A 20,278-nucleotide genomic window follows, 5' to 3' on the forward strand; every position below is an offset into this window, starting at 1 on the left:
ATCGGAGCTGTGTACAAAGCACACTGGACCACTGGGCTCCACGGAGGAGAAGGGGATGTCTTCCCAGAGGTGACTTTTGAACTGAGTCTCAAAAGGTGGAGAAGGATGTGCCAGATGAGGAAAAGCAGAAGATTACTTCAGAGGTGGGGCCAGCAACTACAGAGGCCAAGAAGCATGAAAGGGCACAAAGGAGAGGTCATGGAAGGAGAGGTGATAATTCCAAAGGAGCAGGAATGTGCGTGGTTGAGGGTGTGGTAAGGATGGAAGTAGAGGGAGGAAAACCTGGACAGATGGCCGAGTCCAGATCATGTAGGACCTTAAATGTCTTGCTAAGAAGTAGACGATTTATTCTGCCAGCATCAAAGAGTCACAAGAAGCTTAAGGATGGTGCCTGGGTTTGTTTTATAGGCAGGTGAGTGTCAGAGCAGGAGGACTGGAGAAGGAGGTGAGCCTGGCAGGGAACCTGAAGTGGAGGATGGGTGGGTAGATGGGAGAAAGGCAGGGAAGAGATTGATTTTTCTTGGCAATCAATGATGTAAATGGCTAGTATAATTGCTTGGCACAGAGCAGATCCTTGAAGGTCATTTGGCCTCACCTCTTCTTAGGGATTGCAGCCTGGGATGGGCTCTGATATTTTTTTAAACACAAGAGCACTTTTTGTAGAGTGTAAGCATGATGAGGGCAGGGAGGACACTCATCATCAGTTCCCAGCACACCACTGGTGTGTGAAGACATTGGTTGAATGAGTGAATGAATGAGCAGCTCTAGTAAGCCATGTGCCTCTTGAACAGATGACAGAATGGAATGCAGTGTCCCTAAAATTTAGACAAATTCTTGTCTTTTTGCTCAAGGGAGGAAAGAGAGAACTAGGCTGGCTTCTGAAGCCTCCCTCCTGCCCTGGAGATGTGTGCTAACAGACTGGCCTGGGAAAAGAGAGTGGAGGGTTAGAGACTTGGCCAATGTCAGTCAGGAATGACTGTAGGTCAGATTGTCAGATAGAGGACCAAGGGGAAAGATAAATTGGGGTTCTCAGGTGTCTAGAAAAACACCCAAGGTTCTGAATAAGGCCTGACTCAATGCAGTAATCAGTTAGGAGCTGGAATTAACAGCTTTCTGTCTTTGGTGAACAATCACCATGGTGGGATGATCAGGTCAACAGTGGCTCTTCAGAGACATGAAGACAGATGCAGGCTGTTTGGAGGCCTCTCATCCCAGTCCTTGGCTGAATAGGAAGGAGGGAGACAAGATACCCAAGATGGCATAAGGCTTCTTCTGTGCATATGACCTGTGCCCCAGGACAGTTGCAGGCCAGGTCTGGAAAGTGGGGAGTGCAGCTCCCTTGATTTCACCTGGGGATATTCAGGGCCTGGTAAACACCTGGCTCCCAGGCCTTGATTTCCTGGGCCTGTCAGTAGCCTAGCCTTTGCTGTAAATGTCATCTTGCCCAGCTGTGCCAACTGCTGGCTTCTCAACCACGTTTCCCTCAATGTCCATCCTCAACAGGCTCTCCTACCTAAATAACCACATGCCACATGTCATGTCCCTGAACATACCCACATACCCACACATTTCATACATATGCAGCTTACATGCATATATAGACACACACATGCTCGTGTAACACCAACACACCAGCATGACTATAGACACTCTCCTCTCTCTCTCTCTCTCTCTCTCTCTCTCTCTCTCTCTCTCTCTCTCTCTCTCTGTCTGCTGGAGGAGATATAAGGAGAGCCGTTGTTGCTGGAACATTGGGTGTGAGGAGGAGACAGGGGTACGTACAGTTGGAGACATGGGTGGGGCTAGCTCATGGAGGACCTTGAGTGACATTATAGAACTTGACACCAACTGAAGAGCTTTTAGGAGGGAATAGCCATGATCCTACTAGTTGTTTAGAGAATGGGTTGGACTGGGGCAAGTCTGAAGACAGAACAATGAGGAGGCTATCTCCAAGTCCAAGAGAAGAAACTGAGATAGGGTAGGGGCTGGTCCTGGAGCCTGAGCAATGGGGTGGGGGCAGATATAAGAGATGGAAGAAAGCGAATTCAAGAGACTGGGTGTGAGACCAGATGAGGTCTCGGCTTGGATGGCTGACTGGATGATGGGCTAGTCCCAGGTGCAAGGAACCCAGGGGAGAGATGGGTTTGGGGTAAGGGCAGGAGAGTGCTTTGGGTCATGTGCAGTTGGAGGCATCTCTGAGATTTTCACTTAGTGAAACCTGAAAGTAGCAAGACTTGGAGTCTAGAGTCAGGAGGAAGGTCTGGACTGGGACTTGGACTGCAGACAGGAAGTTAAGAGTCACTAACCCTGGGAATAAGAGCCTGGAAAGCAAGCAGTGGGGGCTTCTGTGCTCGTGGCCATGTGCCACTTCCTGTCTCTGGAACATCCTTCCTTCTCTATCAAGACCGTACCAAATGCCTCTTCCAGGAAATTTCTCTGAATTATTCCTTCCCCTCATCCCTGAAGCTGTGAGCCACAGGCTGGTGGGCCAGGGCAGCACAGGGCAGCTGAGTAGAGGGTCAGAGAGGGGACCAGGTCTGAATCCAGTGATACATAGGGTCTCCTCTTGCATTTCAGTTTGCAGCTGGGTAGGACTATTCATGAGTGATTCTTCTTAGGCTGTAAGGGAGGTCTTTAGAATTCAAAGCAGCAGACCACTCCCTGGCTCAACAGGAGCAGTGTAGGTCTAAGGGACGCTGCCTGCCTGGCAGAGCCAGGGTGCATCCCATGTTCTGGCTCCTGGGGCCATCTACTCTCCCCAGCCACTGTGCCCGGCTTCTCTCTATTTCAGCTCCAGCCTCTCCCACACTGCCCTGGCATCTTCTCCCAGGGAACTCCAGGGGCTTATATGTAATCACATCCTAAACTTATTGAGCACTTCCTGTGTGCCAGACACTGAGATAAGCACTTTGCCTGGTTTATCGGACTTAATCCTCTCAACAGCTCTCTAAGCTGGGTGCGATTATTACCCCCATTTTATTGGTGAGGAAGCTGAGATGCAGGAAGGTGAAGTAGCTTGCTATTTAAGTAGCGGTGCTGAGAATTGATTATGAGCCCAGAGTCCACCTCCAGAGTCCACTCTCCTAATCCATACCTGTTATATAACCAGTAACCCACAGCCAGGAGAGGCACAGATGGAATTCAAACCCAGGTCTATGGGACGCCGGAGACATTTTCTGGACCATGACACCCTGTGTCTCCCTGACCCTGACAGCCCTTGATCCCTGCCTCTGAGATCACAGACTGAGCCAGCAGATGCTTGAGACATCTCTAGGGTTAGAACTACCTCCACGCCTCTCTCTCTGCATTCTGTGTCTGGGAAAACAGGAGCTTAAACACAAGTGTCAGGCAGGCCCCATGAGTGTGTGATATAACACTGGCTTCTGAGGGCTGTTCTGGTTGTATAAAGAGACGTCTGTGCAAAAGTTTATTAATCCAGAGAGGCTACATGGAAATGGATCGGTATCTTGAGATGGACACAGGTTGTACATAAACATGAGTGGTTTATTCAAATATGTGGGAGAGTAAGTGTGTTGTATCTGTTGTCATGTGTGTGAATGTAAGAGCTGTGTTCAGATGCATCCTGAATTTGTCTTTTTATACGTGCATGTTTATGTGTATGAGAATGTATGTGTGTGCATGTCTCTTGTAAAGGGGAGTATGTGCATGGATGGATTTGTGCATGTTGAGTGTGAGAGTGTGTTAGTATGCTTGTGTTTCTGTGTAAGACATTTTTGGGTCTTCTAAGTAAGGAGCTTGTCCAGGGCAGAAGGCAGAGCCCATTCTACCACTTGCCTCTGTGATGTCAGAGGACTGAACAGATGGCCTCCCCCTGCCCAGCGGCCTCCATGAAGCCTTTGGAGAGTAGTTGGACTCCAGAGATGAGTGAAAGTGAATGGATGAGGCAGGGCCTCTCATTTCCCACTGTTCCTGATCCTCAAACTGCAAAATGTTCACCAAGCACCATCTTTGGTCCAGTTAGAGGGACCTGTAGAAAACAAAGCCTCAAAGCAGACTCCGTAGCCAGCAAGATAGTCTTGTGACTCACCAACTCTTCCTCCACTTCTACAGCAGCTAAGAAAGAAGGTGCCAAGGTCAGGCTGACTAGGTGTACATCCCAGCTCCCCTGGTACCATGCTGTGTGAATATGAGCAAGTGACTCACCCTCTCTGAGCCTCAGTTTCTTCTCCTGTCCAATGGGCACAGTATCCACCTCAGGGCTGTTATGAGCATTAAATGAGACAGGATTAAGTGTGAAGTTTGTCATAGAAGTGGTCCGTAAGCGATGGTGCTGATGCTGAAGGAGGAAGTGAGGAGGACGAGGATTCATAGGACACTCTACAGGAACTCAGATGCACCACACGTTGAGTCCCTGTCTTTTGTAGTCGCCCTGTTCACCATCCTTTGCAGAAGGTACACGAATCAGATAGATGATGGCGGTCAGACACCACTTCCTCAGTTCCTCTTTGGGCCCCCTGTCTAACTTTTCTTGGAAGGAGAGAGGCCATGGGTCTGGAGCCTTGGGAACATTGTGCTTCTTCCAGTAGAATACGAGTTCAGCTGTCTCTTGCCTTAAGAAGAGAGATGGCTGTGAGGTGTGCTGGGGCTTCAGGGCCCTGGACAGGGAGCCAAGTGGAGGAAATAGGGGCTCTGGAGTTCTGTTGTCTAGGGGATTAGTTGATGTGTGGGACATTGCTATGGGCATCCCAAGTAATGCTGGTCCTCAAGGCAATACTTCCCTACCAGTCAGCAAGATATAGGGGACTAAGACTCAGCCTTGGGCAGGGGCAGCAGAGCCTGACCCAGAGCAGGGCTCCCACCCTGGGGAAGGTTAAGGAGATAACAGGGCTAGTTATGCAGTCTGTTGGGACAGCCCTGGGAAGTGATAGAGTGACTTCCCAGGTGGGCAGCCTCACCGATAGTTATAACCCCCAGCCTCAAGGCAGGACACTCCAGCTGGGTTCAGAGCCTCCTCTTCTTTGAGCTCCTTTGCCAGGATTGGTTCAAGGCTGAGGCCATAGAAGATGACATTCTGTTTGCAGCTGGACAGGGATGTGGGCCAAACATGGCAGCCCTGGCCATAAACCTCCCAAAGCCTGAGGGTCATTCTGCCCCAGACAAACAGAAAACATATCCTGCTATAAAAGTTGTCAGGCAGCCGGGTGCGGTGGCTCATGCCTATAATCCCAGCACTTTGGGAGGCTGAGGCGGGTGGATCACTTGAGGTCAGGAGTTCGAGACCAGCCTAGCTCACATGGTAAATCCCCATCTCTACTAAAAATACAAAAAAAAAAAAAAAAAAAATTAGCTGGGCGTGCTGGTGCGCGCCTGTAATCCCAGTTACTCGGGAGGCCGAGGCAGGAGACTTGCTTGAACCCGGGAGGTGGAGGTTGCAGTGGGCCAAGATTATGCCACTGCACTCCACCCTTAGCCACAGAGTAAGACTCTGTCTCAAAAAAAAAAAAAAAAAAAAAAGTTCTCAGATGAAAAGAAAGAAGGTTTTCTTTCTTTTTGTTTGTCCTCTTTGCCCTTCCTTAACATGCTACGTTCATCTGAAAGCGATTAGTTTACCTCTTTGGTAAGAATTGATTTTACCACCACAAGTTACTAGCCAATGGGTCACAGAAGACCTTAGGCCAGCCCTGCCCCCAGAACAAACAGTCCTTTGCATGTTCCAGTGGGAGACATGTTTGTCAAGAAAAACATTTTCATAGTAACCTGGAAAGTTCTATGTAAATGTCAACTACCCTGGCTATTGTTGTTTTATTTTCATGATGACTAATACAGAAAGTAAAGCAACTCAGGTTTATCTTATCCCGGAATCCAATATCTCCCAAAATGTGTTTCACAGAACAATTCAGATGTTATTAGGCATTACTGAGAGAAAAGTTCCAAAGTCAGGGCAGTGATTATATAGTCAAATTTTGGGAAATTCTGGATTAAGCAAGGTTAAGCAGGTTTTTCCTGCAGAAACTCAGATCAACTTGTAAGCACTGGTTTCTTCACAAGGAGGGAGTTTCTGTGGTATTTTTAAAAATTACCTGATACACTGAACGTTTTTCTCATTACATTTATTTCTCAGCCAGTGTATCATGGAACACACCGGAAGACATTTTTCGACCCCGCTATGCAATTAATCAAATTTAGCCCCAAATTGCATATTTAGCTATTCTAAGCCTAATATTAACAGTATTTTGCCTTGTTTCACCATAGGGTATCACTGATTTTCCATGTGTTTTTCTGTCTAGATACGTTTGATTATCCCTGTGCTAGGGTGCCGTGGGGGCATGTCGAGCTGAGCAGGGGGCAGAGAGGCAGGTGCTGGAGAGGATCACATAGGACATAGGATAAAGGACCTGGTGCCAGCCTAGTGCTCTTCCTCCAAGGAACCAAGGCTTGCCATAGTCTTCTGAAACAGGGGCAGCACATGTTATTGGTTTGGAAAAAGTGAACTTCCCTCAGAGAGTGACAGGAGAAAGAAGGAGGCACTGTGGCTCACTGCTCCCCTACAATCTTGCTGTATCCCAAACCTTCTCAGGTCCTACCCTAGGAGGCCCTGAAATGTCCCCCTCTACATCCACTCTTCTAGTTCAATATTAATTCCTTAAAGGCAGGGTCTCTAGCTCGTCCCTTTTTCCTCTACCCCATTTCCCCAGAGAAATGGCCCCAACCTTTTAAGAGGTTGAAGTCTTCGATGCAGAAGAGATACCTCTTCCCTCTGGGTCAGGATTGCCCAAATTGGCAAATGAAAACACGAGAAACCCAGTTAAATTTGAATTTCAAATAACAAAGTCTTTTTAGTATAAGTATATTCCAAATATTCCAAGGGATATGCTTATACTATAGAAGGGTTTGTGTTTCTCTGAACTTCACCTCGAACTGGGAGTCCTGTGTTTTACTTGGCAGCTCTATTCTGGGGCCTATGATGTTTGCTTCTTGGTAGTGCTTCTTTAAAAGAATCCCAGGTGGAAGGAAGGAAGCCATGGGTTCTGTGGTTAGGAAGCAGCAAGGAGAGTTCTGTTCTGACAGCCTCTCCGTGGCCCCTCTGGTGCCATGATGGACGTATTTGCAGCCCCAGCTAGTCCAGGTTGGAGGAAAGGGGCCAAGGAGAGCTCTGACTGGGTGTGGGTTGGGCATGCTCTAGGCCTGGCAAGGAGAGGAACTCTGAAGGTACCAAGAGCATGGACTTCACACTGGGCAAGCAGTGAAACAAACAAAGGTCTTCAATTCTGGGAGATCAAATTACAACATGGCAAAGCAGCTTGGGTTTCAACCCCAGCTTTGATCCCAACCTGCAGTGTAGCCCTCGGTCAGTTAGCCCAGCTGTTCCTCAGTTTCCTCCCTGTAAAAAGACACATTTGTGCCTCCGTCCAGGTAAGATGAAATAGAAGATTACTGAGCAATGTGCCCAGCTCATAGTAAACACTCAAGCCGTGACTGTTATTACTTTCACTACTTCTATTACCTGTGTGACCCTTCGGGTCTCTAAATTCAGCTGTCTCTTTGGTAAAATAAGGTCATCATTACCAACCTAAGGATTAGCTATAAAGACTAAAAATGAATCCCATTTTAATGGGGAAGGGTGGAAGCTATAAATACACAAGCCCTTCCCTGCAGCCAGCACAATGCCCACCTGTCCCCAGGGCCACATGGAAGGGAAAAGGAAATTTGATGTAGGTCTCAATATTCAAGTGCCACCTGCCTGTCCCTTCCAGTTCCTGCCAGTCACCTCTGTCCAGCACCCTCCCTGGTGCAGCCCACTTGCCCCACAGTCCCTTCCCATCCTTGACTCCCATCAAAACTGACCTTTCCTCACTCGCCTTTATCACAGGAGAGGGGTGGCTCCTGAGATATGAATCATGTGCCTCACATAAGTACATAACTGAATAAACACTAGTTCAGGGTCGGGAAACCGTGGTCTGTGGGTCAGCTGGCTGTTTTTATAACTGAAGTTTGGTTGGAACACATATTGCCTGTGGCTACTTTCACACTGCATGGAAAACATCAGGTCCCTGTGACAGAGATCGTATAGTCTACAAGGTCAAAAATATTTTCTGTCTGGCCCTGTATGGAAAATGTTTGCCAATTCTTACACTAGTTTACTGCTTCGTGTGTGTGTGGGTGTAATTCTGATTAATATATAATATATATTATGTATACATATAGATTTCATTCACTCAACACATTCCGGCTTCAACTGAGCACTCTCTTCCTGCCAGACATGAAATCAATGCTAGATATATAAAGAATACAGTACCGTTCCTGCCCCTCAAGGAGTCCAGAGATGAAAATAGACACCTAAAGAAACAATTACAAGCAGGCTCAGCTCCTGTTTGGAAGCCAGGGTGTTATAAATGGATGAATGAATGAATTACAACACACAACAAAGTGCAGGAATTGAAGCGCAAGGAAACCCCCACATAACTCCTTAGGTGGGGTCCAAAAAAACCCAATCTTGTAAAATGTGGGATTGTGAGATTGCAACATTAACAAAATGAGCAGAGGGAGCCTGCGTACTTCGTGGGCCAGGAGATTCAGGATTCTAAGAGCCAATCTCCAATGACACTGTGACAGTATTTATATTCAATCAAGATGTGTTCTTGCGGGATCTTATGGGTTATACAAGACACCAAGGGTATCAAGGAGGGCTTTACGGAGGAGGTGACATTTAAGTGTGGCTTTGATGGAGTTTGCCAGATGAAGAATTTGAGAGAAAACGAAGGAGTGCTTGGGGAGCCTGTGGTTTAGAGTAGCAATGGTAGAGAGGACTACATGAGAGAAGGCACAAAACATCAGCAACAGTCAGATCACAAGGATGGGGGCTGCCTAGGCCTAAGCTTTAATTTATGCTGATGGCAACAGAGAGGTTCTTAAGGTTTTCTTTTTATTTCCTTTTTTTAAATTAATCTTTCAAATCAGTACATATTCTCATGAGAGTCACCCAGAAGACCAGAGGTTCTGTGTTTGCCTGTGCCTTGGTGGTAAGGAACTTACTTTTTTTTTTTGAAATGGAGTCTCCCTCTGTTGCCCAGGCTGGAATGCAGTGGCCAGATGTCGGCTCACTGCAAGCTCTGCCTCCCGGGTTGATGCCATTCTCGTGCCTCAGCCTCCCGAGTAGCTGGGACTACAGGCGCCCGCCACCTCGCCCGGCTAGTTTTTTTTGTATTTTTTAGTAGAGGCGGGGTTTCACCGTGTTAGCCAGGATGGTCTCGATCTCCTGACCTCGTGATCTGCCCGTCTTGGCCTCCCAAAGTGCTGGGATTATAGGCTTGAGCCACTGCGCCCGGCGGAACTTACTTTTATAATGTGGGCTCCTGGCAGGGTCAATAGGGCAGTACCATGGTGAATTTGTCATTCTACAATGCTGGCTTCAGCATTGCTGGGTACAATGCATTGGAGAGGGCAAGGCCAGCGGTGAGAAGATCAGAGTTGGGTACAGAAGTCCAGGGAAGAGACATGAGGGTCTTCAGATGAGAAGGAAGTTGTAGGGCTAGTGTGGTTTATGGAGGACAGGAAACTCCAGGAGAGAGGCCAGGTTTGTTGCTCTCAGAAGTAAAAACCTAAAAACAAGAAAGGCCCTGGAGATTGAGCAGTTAAAGCTCAGAGAGGTAAACCCAGCTGGGCCAGTGGAATAACTTACACGAATAGATCACTGGGAGTTATTCTCAATCTCAGCTTTTCATTCTCCTGGAGCAGTCCAGGCTCTATTTCTCATATTATGATTCAGTAGGTTTAGGGATAGGGTCTAAGCATCAGTATCTTTATGAAACTTTCCACATGACCATGATGCTGAAGGTTGCAAAATCACAAACGTGAGTAGAGAGAATGAATAGGCTTATGGCGGAGGGCTTCCGCCTGACAAGGATTAGGGCAAAGCCCAGCAGGGCGGGGCCCGCTGACTAGTTGTGAGTAGCATCCTCTATCTGATGCCCTGGTACCCTTGCCTCTGTTTGATTGACAGGTAGCAGGAAATATACAGGACCAACCTAGAGGTCAACTTGCCTGGTTGTCACCCCAAATCCTCTCCCTGAGGAGAATACATGTGAATTCCTTGTGAGAATGTTTCAAGGTACACTAGTCACCATGGACTTCCTGTGGAATGGTCAGTGCAAGAATGGCCTAGTGCAGGCAGAAATGTGGAATCCCAGGCTGTGATGTGAAAACCCGCCTCTGTCCCTGGAGTGAGCTGTGTGGCCTTGGATAAATGCTCCAACATCTCTGGCAACCATGCTTATCTCAACAAGGGATGATAATAGCACCTCTCTCGATACGTTGTTGGGAGGATTGAATAAGATCACTAAATCTCTCAGTAAACTTTTATGAAGGTATTATTATACATCAGGCACTGTTCTGGGAACTGAGAAACAGCATTGAACAAAAAAGACCAAAAAATGCCTGTCCTTATGGAGCTGACACTGTCGCAAGGTGAGACAAATAATAAACAAATGGATGTATCAAGCAAAAATATATATCATATGTAGTATATGATGTATATTAACTTTATATATGACATATATAAAATGTATAATTATATATCTCATGTATAATAAAATATAAATGTATATCAGTTGAGTGGAGAGGAAATGGAGACAGCAAGTATAGAAAACTCTTTGGGGATGGAAATACATGAAAAGCACTTGACATTAAGGATAGCACAGAGTAAGTATGCAATGAATTATGTTTAAAAGGCCAAACCGCTAAAAATAAGGGAGTTATAAAGATTAAATAAGCTAATATATGATGTAGAAGTGCCTAGCACAGATCCGGGACTCAAAAAAGAGTAGTTCCTATTCCTCCCTCCCCGATCCTGCCCACTGCCCCCAGATCACACACATATGGACACACGTACACAGGCATCACCTTCTCTTCTTTCCATGCTGAGGATTGTGGGAAGACTAAATCCTTCTCCCTGAATTATTCTTCCCAACTAGCCTACCACTTGGTATCAATCATATGGCCATGGAGATGAAACAAGTTACTTGATGGAAGATAAGAAATCAAAACATATGGAGGGTGCTTGTCCAGAGAGTGTAAATGACTCTTCATTATAATATGGGAACCAAAGTCTCAAATTAAAAATAAAAGAAGGCATGGTGTAGCTTTTGCTGTACTTCAACCACAGAGGAGATTCATTGTCATACAGTTACTGAGAATATTATGTTGATTGGCAAGAGTCAGGCTTTGTAGAAGGGACAAAAATTCCCCACAGCTAATCTACAATGGAATTGTTCAATGTCAGGCACTGCTTTAATAATATTGTTCTGGGCTGCGCTGGATGTAAATATCTCCCTCTTCATTTTGTAAGCAATCAAAGGGAAGCTTTATAGATGGGAGAGCATGAACGGTTATAGTGTCTGTGCTAAAAAATACACGGACATTCTAAAAAAAAATCAAAGAACACGGTACCTTAGAAAGGATTGGCTTTGTAGCTTATCTCCAATCTCCTATGTCTGTCCAGCAAGTTGCGCATTAGAGACATAACAAAAGACCACACTTTAAATGTTGCCCTTGACATTATTAAAAAGTACAGGATTGGCAAATCAGACTGAGAAAAAAAATCAGACTGTTAAATCTGGACAGGCAGGTAATCTCTCTTCATCTTATTGCAGTGCCTAGAATGAGGAAGGGAGTAAGAGGACTCTTGTTTATTAAGCACCCACTATGTGCTTGGATGCTTTGCCTCTGTCAGAAGCAATCTCATATTCCAGAGTGCTGAACAATGGAGGCTGAACAAGAAAGACCAATGTCCTCAACCTAGCTCTGTGATTTTCTAGTTGTGTGGCCTTGGGCAAGCAAGTGAATGAAGCTCTCTGTGCCTGTTTTTTTGGTTTTTGTTTTTGTTTTCACCAGTAAAATGAGGATACTACATATCCCACAAGATAAAGTGCCTAGTATGTTTCAGGTCCTGGACTAAAAGTAAAATAAACTTTTAGTCCAGGACCTGAAACATACTTGGCACTCAGGGGTAGGTATTATAAGGTGAATTATAATCTGCACAACAGCCCTGGGATGAGCTGAATTGTGTCCCCCTAAAAGCTATGTTGAAGACTTAACCCCCAGTACCTGTGAATATGACCTCATTTGGAACAGGGTCTTTGCAGATGATTAAGTTATGATGAGGTCATTAGGATATACCCTATCCAATATGAGTGGTGTCCTTATAAAAAGGGGACATTCAGACACAGAAACAAAGCAAGAGAACACCATGTGAAGACAGAGGATTGGAATGACGCATCTGCAAGCCAAGGAACAGCAAAATTTGCCAGCAAACCACCAGAAGCTAGGAAGAGAAAAGGAAGGATTCCCCTACAGGTTTCAAAGAGATCATGGCTCTGCTGACACCTTGATTTTAAACTTCTAGCCTTCATAACTGAGAAAATAAGTTTCTGTTGTTTTCGGCCACCTAGTTTGTGGTGCTTTGTTACAGCAGTCCTAGCAAACAAAAACACCCTTACATGATGAAAAAGTATCCCCATTTTCAGGAGAATTGAAGGCCAGTGAAAGTTTACGGCTCAAGATTGCACAGCCAGATCTGGATTTGAACCCAGGTCTCTCTGAGCCTAAAGTCTGCCCTTTCTCCATTCACTGTGGGACCTTTCAGGAGTGGAGCGTGGCATAAAAAAGCAGGTGGGGTTGGAAATGAGCCCCATTCATTACACCCAGGTCCCAATGGAAGCGTCAGGTCAGAGTGGTCTGATTATGAACAGCTCATTAAGTAAAGAGCAGTGAGCGTTTGCGAGTGACTTTTTAAGAAGAATCGACTTTTATTTATAGTGACGTTCCAGTCATTAATTTCAAAGGAAGAAAGCCCAAAGCAGAAGCAGGTTCATTAAAAATTTGACATTAGTAATTTAATTAAATTGGGTCTTTGCATCTCATTGCGGAAAATGAAACGTTAGTTCTACACCAGTTCTCAGCTCATTTCCCCTAGTTGGCTCCCTCCCCTCACCTTAGCTTGCTTTTTTCTCCAAATGTTTACCTGACCTGTCCTTCCCACCCCCAACACTCATAAACATGCACACATCACAGTTATTGCCTCTGCTGTAAGCCAGCTGCATGGGATTATGGGAAACGCCAAGTGAACCAGCAGCAGGGCATCATGGGAAATGCCAAGTGAACCAGCAGCAGGGGACTGATCATAGAATATGCTAAATAAGCCAGGAGCATGGGATCATGGGATACACCAAGTAAGCCAGCTGCAGGGGATCATGAGAAATGCCAAGTAAGCCAGCACTGTGGGATCATGGGAAATGCGAAGTAAGCCAGCAGCAGGGGATCATGTGAAATGCCAAGTAAGCCAGCACTGTGGGATCATGGGAAATATCAAGTAATCCAGCAGCAGTACAGGATCATGGGAAACACCAGGTAAGTCAGCAGCAGGAGATCATGGGACGTACCAAGTAAGCCAACAGCAGGGGATCATGGGAAATGCCAAGTAAGCCAGGAACATGGGATCATGGGAAATGCCAAGTAAACCAGCAACAAGGGATCATAGGGAATGCCAAGTAAACCAGCAGCAGGGGATCATGGGAAATGCCAAGTAAGCCAGCAGTGTGAGATCATGGGAAATACCAAGTAAGCCAGCAACATGGGATCATGGGAAATGCCAAGTAAGCCAGCAGCAATACAGGATCATGGGAAACACCAAGCAAGCCAGCAGCAAGGGAATATGATAAATGCTAAGTAAGCCAGCAACACAGGATCATGGGAAATGCTAAGTAAACTAGCAGTGTGGGATCATGGGAAATGCTAAGCTGGGCCAATGGACAGGGCAATAGAGATAAATCTTTTCATCTAGGTCATCTCGCTTGTCACAGGTAAAGAATGGGCAAGGGAGAGCTCTCAGTCTTTAAGATTCACTTCCACAAAAGTATAAGCCTCTGAGGGCTGACCCCACTGTGCCAAGCACAGAAAGCCCATGATGAATTTTGTTACATGAAGGAATTAATATGTGAATGAGTAACTCCCCAAATAACTAATTAATGAACATGCACATATGTCCCTACAAGTGCCAGGCACTGTGCTAGTCTCCCAGGATATACCTGTGAACCAGACTAGGCACATGCCCTCATGGCCCTGTGGCCCAATGGAATGAGAACATCTGCCATTTTGTGAGCACCTACTATGTTCTGGGCATTGTGCCAAGCGTGTGGCATTTATATTGGTAACCCCCTCAACCGCTAAATATTTTTGGCCTCACTCCTTTCTCAGTTGAAGAAACTAAGGCTCAGAGAGTTCATGTGGCTCAAAGTCACACAGAATAAGACACGATGGCACCTGGTTTCACACCCAGATCAGGCTGGTTCCAAAGTCTACCGTTACCCTCTACACTGAACTGTTTCCTCTCAGAAGAGGGAGAGAGGAACGGGGAGGGAATACCTTTTTTCAGAGGGTTCTGAGATCATCAGGGCTGGTAGAGAGAGTTCTGGAAAGAAGATACTAACAGCAACATTGGCAGGAAGGGGGTATTGCAAGGACTAGGGGAGCCATTTAGAGTCCAGACCTGCCCACTTCCACTTCCCCATCACTGCCACCCCACTCTTTTACTCCAGGCTCCCTCAGCTCCTGGGTTATCTCTGGCCTCAGGGCCTTTGCACATGCTGTTTACTCTTTTTTGTTTAGCTAAGTCTTACTAATCTCCCAGGGTTCTGCAGAGTTGTCACTTCCTCCAGGAAGTGATCTCTGACCTCTCCCCCAGCTGGGTTTAGTTCCCTACCTGTCCCTGTCCCATCATAACACTTAGTATGCCATTAATTGTGCACATCACCCGCCGGACTGAGACTTAGATTCATTTGTGTTGTACTCACTGTACATCAGGCTCTGTCCTAAGCACTTTGCATACCTTAACTGGCTTAATTCTTGCAACAATTAATTTGATATAAGGAAGGTGCTGTTGAGCTCCCTATCTTACAAATAAGGAAACCGAAGTGCAAAAAGGTTAAAAGACTTGCTCACGGTCCCACGGGTGGTAAGATGTCAGGCTGGGAAGTGAACCCAAGCACAGTGGCTTCCAAGTCTGCACTTTCCACCATCTGGCTGCATGGCCTCTCAGAGAGAGCCTCAATAAATCATTGCCAGGTGGATTAATGGAGAGGTACTTAAACGGTAGTCTGGGCATGACTAAGACCGCTACTCCTCACCCCATGGGGGTATCCTAGAATGATAGGAACTGTTGACCTTTAAGGCACAGGCAGTTCCAACTCTGGGGGACAAGGCAGAGGGCAGGGGGAGCTGGGTCAGGTGGGACAGGTGACTGACTTATGGGCACAGAGAAGCTGTATCCTCCTCCCTCCTTATTGCCAGGTTGTGGTGCTCTTGCATCCTCCCCAAGACTATTTCCTCTGCCTCATGAGAGCACACTTGCAGGTGACCATGATTGCTTGACTCTGGCCACACACTGTGCATGGTGTTCCCTGGCTCCCAATTTTCCCCCTTTAAACCAGTCAGGCTGATGAGAACCCAGGCTCTTGTCTTCCCACTTCACTGCCTATTCTGCCTAATCCAACCCTTTCAACTCCCCTGAACCTGCGGGGCCGAAGTGCCCCTCTGGCTGCCAGGGTGGATCACACATGAAAGAAAGGACACTGGATTTAATGAGCACCTACTCTTATGCCATGCCTTATGTCCCTTCTATGGTATTTAGTGAGAAGGAGTGTGGAGTCTGAAATCAGGCCAGCCATGCCCAAGAGATTAAAGTGATATTCCTGGGATTGCATCTCTAGTGATCAGGATGGACATAATTCACATCCATGGCTGCACATTAGAAAAGGCAAGAAACCTGGACGTCCAGTTGTAAATCTCATGTGTGAGATTTTGAGTAACCCCTCTCTCTTCTGAGTAACCCATTCTCAGGGAATCCACAGCCTTGAGAAGCGGGCAGATCAGCAGTGGGCAATGCTGTTCACAGAAGAAATGAGTTCCAGGAAGCCCAAGTGACCTAGGGAGATGCTACTAGAAAACCCGGCAGGTCTCCAGCCCAACTCACAGGCTACCTGTCTCTTTCTCTGTCTCTCCTCACAGTTCTCCCCAGCCACACATGTGGGAACCCAGGGAGGCTGCCCAATGGCATCCAGCAGGGCTCAACCTTCAACCTCGGTGACAAGGTCCGCTACAGCTGCAACCCTGGCTTCTTCCTGGAGGGCCACGCCGTGCTCACCTGCCACGCTGGCTCTGAGAACAGCGCCACATGGGACTTCCCCTTGCCTTCCTGCAGAGGTAGGTGGCCAGAGAGGGGTCTGACGGAGTGGGGCGGTGGCTGGAAGGGGATGCTGGAGCTTCCAGTGACATCCAGTCTCAAAGGGGAAAGCTACGCCCCAGCAGGGAGGGAGGTGCCCAAGTCTGGACAGCACAGAGGGTCTTCAGGGGCCCCAGATGTTCTAGGGGTGTTTCAGCCTCACCTGACCTCCTCACCCTCAGGTGTGCGCTCCCTCATTTTTTCTCCTGCATCAACAAACTTATATGTAGCCAGTCTTCCCTCACCTCTAGCCCTCCTGTCTCAGAAGAAACATCATTTCTCTTCCTATTGCAGACCCTCTCTCCTCTTGTGGAAGCCAGATCACTTTCCCAACAGCTTTCGTACTGACCTCACTGTAGGAATTATTCTTTTCTCTTTCCTATAAATTCAGCCTCTCTCCCTATCTAATAGTTTCTTCCTCTCAGCTTCCAAATATGCTCAAAATCTCTTTTCTGCAAGAACCCCCTCCCCTAGAAAAACAACTCTTCTATGCCTCAGCCTCCCAGCTAGGATGACCAACTTGTCCATATTTGCGTAGGACCTTCCGACTTTCAGTCCTGAAAGTTCCGCATCCTGGAAACCCTCTCAGTTTCAGGCAACAGAGACATTTGTCACCCTACTCCCAGCCTATTCCTTACACAATCTTTTTTTTTTTCCTCTTCCTTTTCTTTTCTTTTTTCTTTTTTCTTTTTCTTTTTCTTTTCTTTCTTTTTTTTTTTTTTTATTTGAGACAGGATCTTCCTCTGTCCTCCGTGCTGGAGTGCAGTGACAATCATGGCTCACTGCAGCCTCAAACTCCTGGGATCAAGCGATCCTTCTGCCTTAGCCTCTGGAGTTGCGGGGACCACAGGCATGTATTACCATGCCCGGCTAATTTTTGTTGTTGTTGTTTTCATGGAGACAGAGTCTCTCTATGTTGCCCAGGCTGGTCTTGAACTCCTGAGCTCAAATAATCCTCAGGCCTTGGCATCCCAAAGTGCTGAGATTATAGGCATAAGCCACCATACCTGGCACGTGATCATTTTTAAATGCTTAGGAAATACAGAAGGAAATAAAGAAGAAAGAAAATTTACCTGTTTTAACCATAATTTTAATGTATTTCATTTCCATCTTCTTCCATACATATTGCACATAAGCATATGTTACAAATATGTACGTAAATTGAGATTATGATGCATGCAGACAATTTTTAGCCACCTTTGAAAAACAATCACATCACACTGTAAGATTTCCCATGCCATCTACATAGCTCAGCATCTTGGAAGCTCCACCCAGCCCTGTCCCTCCTTTTCCCTTCTCATTTGCTCCTCTGCAGACTGGCCTTTGCCCTCAGTATTTGCATCATTTTGCCAAATCAGATGGGAATTGTTTTGGCTCTTATATTTCTTGACCTCTTAAGAAACCTTTGCACTATTGACCACTCTTTTCTTCTAGTAACGCTCATCTCTAAATTCCATGGATCCTGAACATCCATATATCAGTCTAGGAGGAACATTTCCAGGAGTTGAGAAGTCATTGGAATAAGTAGGTCCTCCTTAGTTCAAGTTTTACTTTTCTTTTGGAGGAAGGTTTTCTGTAATTACTATAATAGGCTAGCTCCAGGGATAAGCAACTCCCTCTTCCTGCCACATGCACACACTTTTTGTTATTGACACCAAGGATAAAAATTACATGGCGTGTATACCTATTTCCCTTCTTCCCACTCCCATGGCGGACATAATTGGTCATTGCACCCTTTCTGCTTGAGTCCAGACACAGCTGTGAATTCCCTCCCAATAGGCAAGCCACAGCCAATCAATCTGAGTCGCCACTTGACTTCACCTTTGTTTACCTCTCCTCAACCAATAGAATGGGCCTTGGCCATGTTGAGCCTTCTTGGTGGAGGGCAAGGGAACTAGAGTTCCCTTTCCTGATTTCCTAAGTCCCACCTTCCCAGGCTCCATTCCTAACTCAGGGCCTGCCTCTTTCCATGATTGACTTCAGGAATTACCAAACCAATCAGGTGAGACCTTGGCCCCTACACACAGGTGTGTGGCCTAACCACAGCCTGAAAGCTGCTGTATCTGCCCTTTCTTATACCATCCTTACCCACCCCCGCCTTGAGGAAGTTACAGTTAACATTCTGATCTTCCAAGGAGGGTGTCAGAGTTGTGAAATGACGATAGAACTGACATATGATAGTAAATAAAATCAAGTGTCTAAGTTAGGAAATATAAACTGCAGTTCTTTTTCTTTTTGCAGCACTGTAAATGTCATGCTATTTTGTTCAAGATAAAATCCAAAAACAAATGTAATCTAATTATCGGATGCAGTGAGGGTATCACTCTGCTTAGTGAAGTATAAGTTGCAGCAATATCCCATGCTAATATGGTGGAAATCCACTAACCCTCCTAATATCTCCAGGAATCTGTCAGCTTTAGCTTCCTCTGAACCTTGAATTCACTACCATGTCTCCCTTCCCTTGGTTCTGCTCTGCCAACTTAGGTTGGGAACTGGGTCCATTTTTCTTGGATCCCCCACTTCTCCAAAAGACAAAATACAAGCCAACAACCAAAAACACCAATGAAGGCGTCTGCATGTAGTTCAGGCTTTATGGAAGGTGTGGCAATGCAAGGAGCTTACATCTTAGCAATGCAGATGACTTAAAATGAAAGTATGAGCAACCAGGAGCCTCACAGTCTTTTGGCCCCTCCTCCCGGGAAGCTTCTCCCTGGCTTCTGTCTTGGCAGACTCCAGGTTCCCTGTAATGTGCATTGTACCCTCTCTTCTTTCTCCAGACTCTTCCACCTTGGTGCCACCTGCATCTTGAGCCCATTTCAGAATTTCCGTCATCCTCTTAGGCACAAGAGCCTGATTTCCTCTTGGTTTTGTCATCTCCTTGCAGTCTAATGTCTCCCCTCCTCATCCAAGCTATTTAGGTATAGGGTAGTATTTTCCTGAACAAAGAGAACTCTCATTCTATAAGAAACTCTGGGGCTGGATGTTAACATATCTTTTTGTTACCCCATCAGCCAGAGATAAGTGATGATGAGGGGCACCTCATGGCGGTCTTCTACCTCTTGGGGGTCTTCTAGGTCTGACCAAGGCTCACAACCCGGTGTCCTTGTGTCCAGGCCCAGCAGGCAGCAAGGGCTGGCCTTTCTGTGGGAAGGAGCAGGGTGGAGAGATACCACTCTTCTAGCATTCACACCACACAGAAATTCATGGGCCTGGGCGGAGGTGGCATGTCTTTTGGTGGCACGACTCTCTGAAGTCTTCCAGTTCTTTTTTCGTCTTCTGAAATGATGATGATTGTTTCCCTCCTTCTCTTTCACTGACTTTCCACCCTCCTTCCCCTTAAATACGGGTGGGCCAAGCGTGGCCTCTTCTCTGGGGACTTCTTCCATCTCTTGGAATTTCTCATCTACTATGTTGCTGTAATTGTTACTAGGGGGCAACTCTCCAATCCCCACCTCTAACCCCATTCTCTGTCCTGAGCTTCAGGCCCGCGTGGATAGTGAACTGTGCTGAAGTTCTCCTCAGCTTGTGTTTCAAACTTGGCCCATGAAAACCTCTCTCTTCCTGCTTTCCCCAAACCTGCTCTTTTTGCTGTGTCTTCTCCAGCTCAGTGAAGTGTCCCCACCAACAGTGGCCAAGCCGGACCCCTCAGGGCATCTTACACTCTTGCTTTTCTTGCTGTTCACATCGCTTCATTGGCCCCCATGTCCCTCTGCACCAGCCCACTCCCTCCACATCTCTGTTGCTCTTCAGATGGTGGTCCAGGCCCTCTTGTCTCTCACTTGCCTCACTGCAGGTTGGCCCTCTGTAGGCAGGTGTGCCCCTGTTCTCTCCTGCTCACACCAGCCCATTCCTACCTGTATTGCTAGGGAGAACTTTCTAAGGCACAGATCTGACAAAACTAAGCGGCTCAGTCTCTTAGTAGCTCTTCATCACTGACAGGGTCTAGTTCAGATTCCTTAGCATGGAGCACAAGGCTCTTCCAGAAAGAGTCCCACCCCAATCTTTCTAGTCTGTCTCTTAGACTTATTTTAAGTAGCTTCCGCT

At 46.6% G+C, this 20,278-nt stretch overlaps 1 protein-coding gene across 1 annotated transcript in view; it reads left to right on the forward strand.

Annotated features, from left to right (window-relative positions):
• The window catches only part of CSMD2 (CUB and Sushi multiple domains 2), a 649,885-nt gene that overhangs the window by 212,031 nt on the left and 417,576 nt on the right, over positions 1–20,278 (forward strand). The window contains exon 4 of the mRNA XM_015134762.3: positions 16,021–16,215. Within this exon, the coding sequence (XP_014990248.3) occupies positions 16,021–16,215 (195 nt within the window). The remainder of the gene's footprint in view (positions 1–16,020; positions 16,216–20,278) is intronic.

This window comes from Macaca mulatta, chromosome 1 (genome assembly GCF_049350105.2).
Source record: "Macaca mulatta isolate MMU2019108-1 chromosome 1, T2T-MMU8v2.0, whole genome shotgun sequence".
Classification (NCBI taxonomy): Eukaryota; Metazoa; Chordata; class Mammalia; order Primates; family Cercopithecidae; genus Macaca; species Macaca mulatta.